Raw genomic sequence first — 12,464 nt, 5'->3', positions numbered from 1 at the left:
TGGCAATGTGAATTTAGATTTTTGCATGACTGAAATACAGTTTGCAATTGAAAGTAGCAAACACAATGAAAGGTGAGGTAACAGTGGATTTGTTGCCTGACTGTACTTTGCTAATGATTGCTCTAATATACCGTTCACTTGTTAATGATGCTATCAATTATTTTACTGTAAATTAGCTATTGTGAGTTTAAGGTCTTTTTGCAATGTCTGTGTTAGGTTACAGGAGCATAAATCAAACTCCCATCTCCTTTTACATCCATAACCATAACATACGGCTTTTATTAGAAAATGTTAAGTCTCTTATAATGTCTTCTTAATGGACAGTGTGTGCATGTGTTGATGATGAAAGCCATCTTCCTTCATGCAAAATATTAATGCCTGTGGCCTACATCTCCATAGATACAAGTTAAAGAATCATATTTAACCCATGAAATATTCAGTATACACTTCAACTTTGCCCAGAATTCATATTTCTCTAGTATAACAATCCTTTAAGGAAAGAACAAGTTAGAGGTAAATCAGGGGTTGAATTCTACCAGGTATGCATACATAATTGTGAATAAATGGTATAACATCCAGTGCAAAAAAAAAACCCCAAAACCACCAAATCACTATATAAATGCCTATTCCTAAATGAAAATACCCGTAGAGAATTAGAAAATGGAGTTTATATCCTACAGCTTGTACATCACAAGGACTCTTAATATTGGTTATAAATTTTGTCCTCTGACCTAAAGTATCATAATGCTTCCAAGCAAAGGGGTGTTTTAGCCTCTGTTTGTATCCTTTTCATCGGGACAGCATTATCCATTTGGCTTTTGGACCATTCCACAAAGTCTTGGACAAGCACACTGCTTTGACTTGAAATGTGTTTCACCAACAGATTCCTGGGCACCAGAGAGATCTGCTATTCAAATCAACGCCTGCTAATGTTGGGCTTGATTAAAGGAAGCTAACTAAGCCTTTTGAAGGATACCCTCCAGCCTTCCCTCTCCGTTTCCATGTTCCCTTGGCAGAAATAAGTGATTTGAAAGCTGCAATTCAACAGCATCATCCTTTCATCTCATGGTAAATATTTTATTATTCCTTTATCCTCCATGCTGTTTAAAGGAATTCATTTAAAATATTAACTTCTTTGTTCAGGAGGGAAATCTCCAAAGGGTATGCAAAAAAGAATCTTTAGAAATGCACCAAGATATAACTCCAGGCTCTGCTCCAGCTTTCCCAATTCATTCAGTCAGACCTGGTGGCTCCTTGCTGGAACTCTCTGCTCAGATCAAAAGTCTCCAGCAGCTGCTGTTCCACCACCCATTCATACATGACCAGCTTCCCTGTCCCTGCTCCCTGCATTTCCACTTCTCTTTCCTCCATCCATTCAATTTGCTCCCTAATCTGATCTCGCTTCTTTGATCCTCGTCAGAAACACTGATCATCCTCCCACACCAAAGCACCACTCATCCCTAACGAAGGCTGGCAGCAATTTGGCTGTAACAAAGGTACATTTAAGGGAGGAGTAGAAGCTATCCAAACCAATTTCTTTGTGAAGGCACTATCCTTCATCTGTTTTCCTGTTTATCAATATGGGTATCTTGGGGGCTAATCCTGATGCTGCTCCTGAAGGAAATGTTTTCTTTACTTTTGACTTCAGGAGCAGAATCAGGCCCTAATTAATGTAATTATCCTCATATGTGACACCATGAAAGGTGCCTTCTTAGAGGAGTTGCGTGACTGTTTAAGACCATCTTTATCCACAGCTATGCTGTGAACTGCACCCGTGTGCATTCCCTTTCCAAAACAACCGCAGGCACCAGGAGAGGAGGAGTTGCCCGTCAGTAGCCAGGCAAGAAACCTGTCAACCACAGTGTCCCTTCCACATGAATGAACCCTCTTCTCTGATTAATACTTTGCATTTACCTCAAGGGAAAAGACAGAGTAAGGAGGTAAGTGAGGAACTGAATTACCCATTCTCAGAAAAGCATGATCATAAATATTTAACATGGTACGTATGAGAAAAGAGAAAGGAACAGAGTCCCTTTCCAGTCCAGGCTGAGAAACTCTCTAAATCCCCTGGCCTCCCAGGGACTGCCTGCTCCCGTGATCCTTTTTCCATCTTGTAAAGGGGAGAGAGCCGTTAGCTCATAAGAGGGATGGACAAGGTGTCTCTCTTTAGTGGGGGATGACTGACTGTAAAAATCTGTGCATTGAAGGAAATTACCTGGTATAATGGAGATCTCCCTGGCCCGTGAATGGGAGCTTGCCCCAGGCTGTGGGTTTTTAGAGAATAAGGGTCTCTGGAAGCCCACATATGAGTACATGAGCTCATGCCTTGGTGTCCACTCGTGGCCCATGCATGGGGCCTGCTTGAGAGCATGGGTTATGTCCTCATAGCCTATGCATGAATTTTGTATGGCTACACACATGGATGGCTGCTCTGCGCTGACAGAGGAGATAACCCTGATGATGCTGGGAGGAAGTGGGACTGAAGGGAGGTTCGAGTGTTTTGATGAAGGTGCTGATTGCATAGCTTACCCTTGCATATCTGGAGGAGTAGGGATCCTCAAAGAGTGCCCAGATGCGGGGCTGCCACCGTCTCCAGAAGCCCCCAGACCTGCCATCTGGGGAGTCACTAAGTGCTAGGCGTTTTGTCATCTCCAGCTCTTCTTCACCATCACCAGAGTCTCCGGTGCCATCTATGTCTCCGTCCTCAGCACTGCTATCCAGGGGTGCCCCACCAAAGCTGTCCAGAGCCTCTTCGGCGTCGCGATGCTGCCGGTAGGTCATCCAACAGCAGGGCTCCACATCGGTCTCATCGATGCCCCAGAAGGCCAGCTCCTCCTCATACAGGGGCCCACACACGTCCGCGGGGCAGTGCAGCTTGCCAGTGCGGTAGTAATTCAGGATGTGGGCAAAGACGCCCGGGTGCCGGTCAAAGAAAAACTCATCCGTGCGAGGGTCATAGTCGAAGTGGCTGTGGGCATCGGGTTCGGCGATCCAGGCCAGCCGAGTGCCGGGCAGGGTGCGTAGGGTGCTGCGGTAAGTCTGGTGCCTAGTCCCTCCCACGTTGATCACAATGCGGTCGCTCTCGTCGCCCTGGCCCATCTCGTCTCTTATTAGGCATGTCGCAGACTCATCCAAGCAAGCACGGCAGGCAGCAAGCCCATAAGGGGACGGCTGCTCGGCGGCAGTCGGTGCCTAATCCGAGCCCCGATGCAGGCCCGCGGGGGGCGAAGGGCCCCGGCCAGCTCTGCTCCCCGGGGGCCGCTCCGAGGGGAAGCCGGTGCCGGTGTCTCCCGGCGCTGCACCGCCTTCGTCTGAAGTCAGACGCTCGGGGGCCGTGGTAGCTGCAGCCGCGGCGGAGGGGCAGGGGCAGGGGGGGCCATGCTCCGGGAGCGCGGGCGCTGCGGTGCCGGGTGCGGGGACGTGCCGGAGGGGGAGGGCCCTTCCCTGGTTGGACGTGGCCAAAAGCACAAAAAAAAAAAAAAAGGGGGGGGGGGGGGGGAGAAAAAAAAAAAGAGGGGGGAGAAAAATCGCAGCGCCGGCGCTGCCCACAGGTGCTCCGGGCGGGGGCTGCGGGGTGCCGGGCAGGAGGCGGAGGTGGGCGCCGGGGCGGGCTGCAGCGCCCGGGGGGGTCCAGCGGGGCTGCGCCCCCGCCCCTCCCGCCGGTGCTGAAGGGACAGCGCCGCGCACCGCCCTCCCGCCGCGCCGCCGCCGCCCCTGCCCCTGCGGCCGGGCCGGGCCGGGCCGGGTCGAGCGCGATGCCGGTGCGGGCGGCGGGGACCCGCGGCGCCGCCGCTGCTCGTCCCGCTGCCGGCGCCGCCGCTGCCGCTGCCGGGCGGCTCGGTGCAGCCCGCCCGCTCACCGGACAGCGCCGCGCAGGCGCGCTGCTCCCGCATCCCCGCCGCTCGCCGGGTCCTAGCGCCGGCCGCGCCCCGAGGGCGCCGTCCCCGGGTCCCGCCGCCGCCCCCCGTACTTCCGAACCGACGCCGGGACGGGGCTCCCTGCTCCGGTAGCCCCGGCTGGAGGAAGAGCGCCCTCACACTCCGCTCACGTCCCGAGTAACCGGCCTGTCGCACTGAGGATCCGTTGGGTTTTCTGGTGCTGCCCCGCACTCGGCTCCGAGTGACCCTCTCCAGCGCTATTGAAGTAATTCACGGCTGTTCCCGTCCTTCGTGGACTGAACTCACTGAAGGGCAAAGAGGCAAAATTCAAGATCTCCTCAGACATAAAATTCTCACATCGTGAGCAGGGCTGCCCGGGGTTTGCATTTCCTGTTGCATCACGCCTTCACCTGGTCCCACACACCTGCTTCATTTCTCCATCTTTTTTTCTATTTTTCTACTGTTCACTTGGTTCTTCTCTAAAGCCTGGGTTGGTAGGAGGCTGTGATTTGGGTTTGTGTTTATTCTTTTTTATTCTCATTAATTTGCAAAGGGAGGTTTCACATCTACAAAAAGAACAGTTTGTGCCCTAGGAGGAGCTTGAAGAAGGGAAGCAGGGAGATGGTTGTGTGGAGGGGGAGTAACAGAAGTATGTAGACATGTGCCGTATTTTGGTTTATTTGCTGCCAGCATCTCAGGAGGAGTGGGCCTATGAGGGAGCCTTGAAAGCTCACTGTCGTGGATGACCTCTGTGAGGTCGTGTCATGGTGAGTGGATGAGGTGGAGAAACATATAGAGTCATAGAATAGACATAGAATACGATTGAAGGGTACGTGGTTGAGGAATGCTACTGGAGTGCAGAAGTGGTAGGGACAACACAGTGCCCAACAGAAGAGGGTAGACTGGGGGAATGCAGTTAGGTTGAGCCTTGAAGGAGAACAGAGATTTGGATGTGCTGGAACAGCAGGTGAAGAACAAGTGGAGGGCTGCCAAGGAGTGAGTGGTGTGGTCAGGCTTGTGAGAGGAGGTGTTTGGCCATGCACAGCTTCCTTGGGTTGCAAAGGAGCATTGCGCATGTTTGAGATGCAGAGAAGAGAGCTTTCCAATAGTTGAGCTCTAAGTCTGTGGTCCAATAGTTGAGGCCTAAACAGCAGAGTTGCCTGTGAAAATGATAAGAGATTGGTCTTGAATCTGGAGAGGCTGAAGGAAGACCCAGGAGCTGGCTGCTGTTTGTGCATGACTTGTGGGAAAAGGGTGAAAGACAAAAGGGAAAGTGAGGCTAAACCAAGGCAACCCTGCACTTCAGCTAGCATAAACTGATGACAAAATCTCCAGGAAGAGGTGCCAGACAGCCACTTGAGCATTGAGATTGAACAGAGGGAGAAAGGTTGATGACAGAGGGAGAAATGTGAGAATTGCAAGTACAGAAAAGCTATCTAAAATCCTTAAGTATTGCCACAAAGGGAGAAGAGGGCAAGTCTGTGAACCCAAGCCTGGCATTAAGAAAGAAAAAGAGGATGATGACCCATTGACAGAAATAATAAAGGTGACAATTATTTTGTAATCATAGTAAGTCACTACTTTTGATAATAATAGATCTGGGGATCAATGGGAAAGCACCGTTAGGGTAGTTTCTGCGAGTTAAAGAGGCTGAGGGAGGTAGGGGACCCAGGAACAAGGTTTAAGGACCTGTGAATCCTAGGCCACTGTGTTCTTCTGGTCACGTCCACAACTGTAGAGGCTCTTGCCCAGCTCATTAGCTCCTGTCTTCCATGTTACCTTACCCTACATCAGTGATTCCTCTTTAGGAATTTCAGTGTTGAGATCTAAGAGGACTGTGTGGCTAAAAGGGATATCTTGCAGCTTGGGTCGCTTCAATTTCTCTTCTCATCTGGGCATCTGCAGGAGGGTTGTACAGGACCTTAGAAGTCATCTGAAAGTGTATCTTAAAAAACGGAAAGCTTGTTTAAAGATAGTTTTCATGGACTCAGGTGGGGAGGCCATACTGAAGTGACCTGTGAGGTTTCTTTGAAGTTGCTAAGGCGGTAATTGATAAAGGAGCGTTGGTAGACATGGAAGAGTTGGATATTTCAAAAGATGTGTGAGAGGGACTCAAATCAGAGATTGATAGGAAGGGGGGAGCTGTGAGATCTGGAGCAAGATAGATGCTGAAGTGGGAAGCTGTCTTAAAAATATAAATTGGTAAATGAAGTTTATACGTTATTTGGATGTGGAAAACGGAAAATAACATCACGTTTGAAGCTTATATTGAAGTTTGAGAGGGAAAGTATTAGAAAACAATATCTTTATTAAACAAGGATCGTGGCACAAAAGAACTGCATGTTAAGACACAAAGATTTCACTTTGCGTTGTAGATTATAGCATAATTTACATTGTTTTAATTAGTGATAGTTGATGTCACCAGATATCATTTTGATTTACACAAAATGAACATTTTAAGTCAGTCCAGAAGGTGCTGTATATCAGCAAAGTTTTGCTTTAAGCCTGCCATATAGTGATATAAAATTCTGGTTTAATTTAAAAAATAAATAAATCCATAATTGGAAATGCTTGGACTATGATAGACAAAACAAACCAAATCATTTTCAAATATCTAATTTGCAGACAGAAGATTTCCATGGAAGTTTGGTTAATCCCAAACTGTATAGTGGCACTTCTGCCCTCCTAGTCTCACTGAAAAATAACAATATTATAACTATTTTTTATTCTGATTTATATTTGACATCTTTAAAGATTCCTTCTGGATGCAGAATAACTGCTTATGCAGACTTGATATCTCAAACTAGAAGCTTCCATCTTCAGGTGCTGGGATGCTGAAGGCTCTCCCCTCACTCTACAAAGACTTCCAACACTATAATGAGATTCTGTAATCCCCTGTGTACATGAGATGAACATATGAATGAATTTGCCAGTTAGACAGATCCATATTCAGCCTTTTTGGTTTCAAAACAGCTGTGTGTCTCCCCTATGCCTTTAGACTTCCTTAAGAGACAACACAGTAATTTGCAGAAGCAGGATCATGCATTTGGTCACTCCATTGACTTCAGTGGAGTTAAAGGATGAACGAATTGATTGAAAGTTTAGGTCCCTTGTCAACGAACTGAGAGCAGTCACCTCCACACTTCCCACTGGAAAGAGAAGTTAGGCAGGGGGGACTTAATGTGAAAGGGGATGTGTATGTCCAGGAATTATCTAGTTTTTCTGGAATATCTCTTGTTTTAAGTTAAATTAGTAAGTACCTTACTTAGTAATTACCTTACTAAGTTTTGCTTGTTGAAAAGAACTAAACCAACTTTAATAGTGCTGGGAGAACTCTGTGGGAGGCATGGAGGTGGTAGGTTATTCCAATAGTTCACAGTCTGTTTGAAAAAGGATTCAAACATTGGGAATTACATTTTGTTGTTCCCAAACATGGGAATTACATTTTGTTTCCTAAGCTGATTCTCACAACTGGCAAGAGATTTTGATGATCATCTATCCTGAGCTTGGCCTGACCAAAACCTCGCACAAGTAGGGACAAATAAGCTGTAGAGTTTAGAAAGGCCCTTCTAAAGGCCTCCCTTTTGAGGGCATTCTCAGTAGCCAGAGTTACACAGCTCCTACGCAGGAGAGTGTATTATATGTGCTTTAAGCAGTCCTGTTAAAGTCATTGGGTCTTCTTATGACCTTAGCTGTTCTTCTAAATCAACATTTTTAATGGTGACAGTGGAAGAATAGCTTTAAGCCATAGATCTATTTTAGTTTGTAAACTACTGTGTAGCAGAAAAAGAGAGTGAGTCCCCTTACTAATTTTATCACTTGTGGCAGGTCACCCTACTGTCCTTTGTGTTCTGATGACACAGGAAGAGTAAGTCCTTCTTTCACCTCTGTATCTGGTGTCCTGGGATCACCTTTGTTGCCCTATGTTTCAGCATCCCTAGGGTAATAATATAGAATGAAAGGTAGGTTGTCTTTCAGACAGAAGTCTAAATTTTGTCTACAAAGAAAAATTTAGCTTGTGGGTTTACATGCTATTCATTTGTTATCCCCCCTGCTCTCTACTTACCACTTTAGCTGAGGACTGCAGTGATTTCTAATGTAACTCCAAAGGAGCTTTCTTCTCAATGTGGGGGGCGACTGAGCATATATTCCCTAATATTCGTCAAGCTGGTAACTTATAACTTTAGAGTGCAATTTTAACTTTTATTTATTTGTTTTGATTTTTTTTATGAAGACATTTTACCACGTATGGAAGATGCTGGTTTGACAGATCAAAATCACAGTGTGTTGTATAGGCACAGAGAGCGCATAGGGAAGCTTTGCTTTATGCTTTGGTGCTTTGCTAGTACAAGAGTATCGCATTCTGCACACCTCTTTAGCCTCTTCATTCACTGAAGTTCCTAGCAAGGATAGTGAGAATGGTGACAGCTAACAAAGCACTCACTCCTGAAATTTAAGCCTACCTAGTCTGAGTTCATCAGCCAGATTATATTCAAACAAAATGGTTATTATTAAAAACTTGTTGACCAATTCTAACAAACTCAACAATATAAAAAGGGAAAAGATATGTTGAGAGAACTGTGACTTTGTGTGCAACTCTGAATACAACTGGAGAGCACATTCAAAATGTTTTAAAGCTGGAGGAAGCTGAGAGAGAGAGATTTATTTATAAAGGTTATAATCTCAAAAAAAAAAAAAAGGCAGCCAGTGCTGGAACACCAGTTTTGCAATGCTTGAATGCTATAACTCAGTCTGTGCTCTCTTGTATTAAATTCATGACAACTCAACAGTATTTCAATGCAGTTATTTATCAGTTTTAGAATGCATCATGCTGTGAGTTGCTCTATCTGTTGATATTGATCCTTGTAAATCATTTGGTTTCAGGTCTTCAAATGGAAATCTGTGATGCACTACAGCATGCAATGTACTCACTTTGTCCTTGAAACTTATTTAAAAACAAAGCAAGCTGCAATTACATAGATGATATTACTTTTCTGAAAGGTTAGATTTACCCCTTTGAACTGTCAATAGTTGGACAAAAGCCTTCCATGGAAAGAATGAGAATGGAGGAGAAAATAGCTGGTTGGTGCTTGATGTTGACTGAGGGAGTCATAGAGGTACTGCATGTCTGAAGAGCTGTGTAGCCCAAAGCCTGATTCAAAGAAGTCATACTGCTTTTAATGAGAGTAGCCAGAGCAGCAGAAGTAATGATTGAATGCTCGTTCCTGTACTTTTGTCTAGCGAGATCTTTTTTTCTTAATTATCTAAGTTTTGCTTGAGTATGTGCTTTGTTTTCATCCATGCTCTTCAACTGTTACATGGCTTTGCTGTGAGCTGAGAAGCTTTTGCTACACTCTGCCTGCTGGGTTGTGTTTTTTTCTCCATCCATTGATACTGGGCTGTGTTTGATTATGAGTGAAGGTTCTTTTTGTTTTGGAAATAGCTTTAGGATGCTTCAGAAAGAGTGCTGGTGTAGAAACATCAGTGTTGCACAAATGCATATCAAACTGTGAGATAAATGGAAGTTGCTCTGGAAAAAAATGGAAGTAATATTGTGATATTTTAGAGATCATAATTGGTCTTTACTTATTCCATTAAGTAAGAGAAACTCCCATGTGAATTCATTTGGTTTTCCTGAAAACGTATGGGAGATGGAACTGAGTAAATAAGATGACTGGGATGGTGCACACGAGTGGAAGGAGTGTTCTGATGCTTGATAAAGGACTAGGGAGGTTTCCAAACTGTGTTTCCTGTAGGGAAAGAGATGATCGTTCCTTCCTGGCAAGAGGAGCAGTAAGCACTGCAAACAGCTCTGGAGTTGTCTGTCTTACACACAGCACCTGCTCGAATCCAGCACGTAGCTGGACTGGGTCAGGCACTGTGCTTCTCTCGGAGCACATATATTGATCTGAAACAATGTGGGTTTCCAGACGTACTTTAGTCAAGGCTGTAGTAGAACTGTCAGGATTTGTCTTTGATGAGGCATTCCCCCAAACAGAAATAATAGTTCCTCCAGAAATCACAGTGTTAAATCACAGCAAAATCTACTTTAAGTAACTGAAATTAGGCATACGGCTTGGCGAATGTGCTCTTTGTTACAACGTGGAGTTATAGGAAGGGTATAGATTTGCCTCTTGTCGTCTTTGTGCTGACCTAGGTGTCATCCAGAAAAACAAGCAGCTGGTGACAAGGAAAACTCAACTTACACAATTGGAAGATTCATGTCAACACATACGAAAAAACATGGTTATGAAAGCTGCTAAATATGTGTTACTATGAGCTGAGTGCAGTCATCCTGAAGGCTCTAAATCTACATTTCTAAAAGAGTAAATGAGTGCACATATATCTGAACTATTTAACTCTTACCATGTACTATAACTGGAGTTTCAGAAATGGCTAGTGGTTTGGCTTTATTTTATTAGATGATTTGTTTGGCACAGTCCTAAAAGGTCCTTGACTTTCTGAGACTGGCCTAGTCAGCTTTTTCTGAAAACAAAACTCTACTAATGCTGTCACTACGTTTTTAAAGTCTCAAGCAATTTGCAGGTGCGTGAACATAGCAACAGACACAAACACATAGATACAGACATATGTATTTCACATATACTGTATACAGAATACGAAACAGGAGGTGCTAGTCTTTTCTTGAACAAGGTATGCAGTTTTCAGTGTCTCAAGTATATCTTTTTATTTAACCATATAAAAGAAAAAATTAGTGTCTGTTTCTGACTGAGTATAGAACATGCTCCATTTTATACAATATATATACCCACCTGTCAGCTGACTATTTCTCTAATAATTATTTCTCAAAATAATTAGAATATTTCTTCTCTTTTTTCTTTTTTTAAACAGAAGCAAGAACTTTATTTTTATTGAATGATTCACTTTCCACAACTGTTATTACTTCTCCAGCCTACTTTGAGTTTGCAATAGTGACTGAAATGTTCTCAGACAAGCAGATGGGAAAATGGCCTGTAAATCTTTATTGTTATAAATGGTTTGTAAAACTTTGAATGTTGAAAGGTAAGAGTAGTTCAAATAAATCTCAACAATGCTGACTCAAAGGTTTCAAGTATTGCCTAAATCCCTTGATTAACCCAGCTTCTCAGTATTTGACATGAATCAGTAACTCTGAGATCTCTTTGCTGTTCTCTAGCTTCGTAAATATTTATGCAGCCAGTCCCATGAAATATCATATTTAATCCCATTGAAGTAATTCTTGGTATGCTGCATGTGAAGAGATATAAAATATAATAGTTCAGGGATGCTAGTTAAATAATTGGCACTAAGGATGAAATCTGCTGCATTTCTTTTGTCAATAACCAGGATTTATACAATGTAAGTGTGAGTGAATGGAAAGCAAAATCCACCGTCTGTCACAAATCTTGGGCCAGCTGCTGGGAATGCAGATTTCTTGATCCTGGCTTGTGCCTGAGCCTGTGGCTCAGCATTAACAGCAGCCTTTTGTTCCACTTAAATGAAGTGTTGAGAGCTAGATCAGGGCAAATAGTGAAAGGATGGCACCTCTATTAGCTTGTCCTGAGCCTTGCCTTTCTGGGATATGCTATAATGAATGGTCTCTGCACTCCCGGGAACAGGAAGATGTGCTACCCAAAGTTTCCAGAACCTGGGAAAGCTTTCTGTTGGAATCTCAGTGCAAACGGGGGTAATAGACCCCGGATTGTGTCTGGGATTCCTGCTAACACACAAGATTTACATCAGGTTTGTATTTAAATGGTTTAGCTTACGAAGCACAGTGATACACTTGTTCCTAAGACACCGCACTGTTAGTCATTGTTTACTGATTCAGTCTGATTCATCTGTGGATTCTGCCAGGTTTTGCAGTTGTACTCCTTGCCTTTAGGTATTCCTGAAGTAGAAGGGGTTGTGGAATAATGAGGAAGCAGAGAAAGATCACAGTGACACAAGATATTCAGAGTTCACCAACAAGAAATCAGAAGTGAATCTTCCTTCAGAGATGCTCCATTCTCATGTAAAATTGGACCTTTCTGTGCTTGTAGGATGGATTCCTAAGCTATACGAAAGCCTACCATAGCGTGTTCATTGGCTTTCCTATGAAGGGATGAGAGAAAAGGGCTGCCCAGTTCTCAAATCCATAATCCATCCAAAGCCTTTAGGCCTTCTTTCTATGGAATTTTTCAGGCTGTAATCAAAAATGAAATACATTTCTACAGGTTCTTTTAAAATTGCTCTCTATATCATAGGCATCCTGCCTGTTAAAAAGTGGAGAAAAAGATTACTTTCTGTGTCATATATGTAGAAGTATTTTAGTTTCTTATTTTCTTTATCACGCCGAACCCCTGAAGAACTCTTCAGTATATGAAAAGGTCTTCATGCAGAAGTACTACAGTGGTGCTGTGCTTCTGTAGCCCAGTTTGGCCACTGCATGATCCAAGCAGAGAGATGTATGCTCAAAAGGACAGTGCACCGCAGAAAATGTGATGTGCAAAGTCAATGAAATTACTGTCAGTTTTCCTGAGTGTGTACTTACACAGCCCTTAGGAGGTGGTCTTGCCTGTGTTTTTGCCTATATGTCCACAAATATATATAATTTTCATTGGGGCA

General features: G+C 44.2%; 1 protein-coding gene across 7 annotated transcripts in view; it reads right to left on the bottom strand.

Moving 5' to 3' along the window:
- The window catches only part of KCNC1 (potassium voltage-gated channel subfamily C member 1), a 134,519-nt gene extending 131,405 nt beyond the window's left edge, over positions 1-3,114 (bottom strand). For 5 of the 7 annotated variants that reach the window (XM_054199066.1, XM_054199069.1, XM_054199068.1 and 2 more), the window contains exon 1: positions 2,530-3,099. In XM_054199066.1, the coding sequence (XP_054055041.1) occupies positions 2,530-3,099 (570 nt within the window). Of the gene's footprint in view, positions 1-2,529 lie in introns of all 7 variants that reach the window. The other 2 variants (XM_054199071.1, XM_054199072.1) reach the window with 1 other exon arrangement.
- Positions 3,115-12,464: the final 9,350 nt, after the last annotated feature.

Source organism: Rissa tridactyla, chromosome 4, assembly GCF_028500815.1.
Source record: "Rissa tridactyla isolate bRisTri1 chromosome 4, bRisTri1.patW.cur.20221130, whole genome shotgun sequence".
Taxonomy (NCBI): Eukaryota; Metazoa; Chordata; class Aves; order Charadriiformes; family Laridae; genus Rissa; species Rissa tridactyla.
This window is presented reverse-complemented; position numbering and strand designations above follow the sequence as displayed.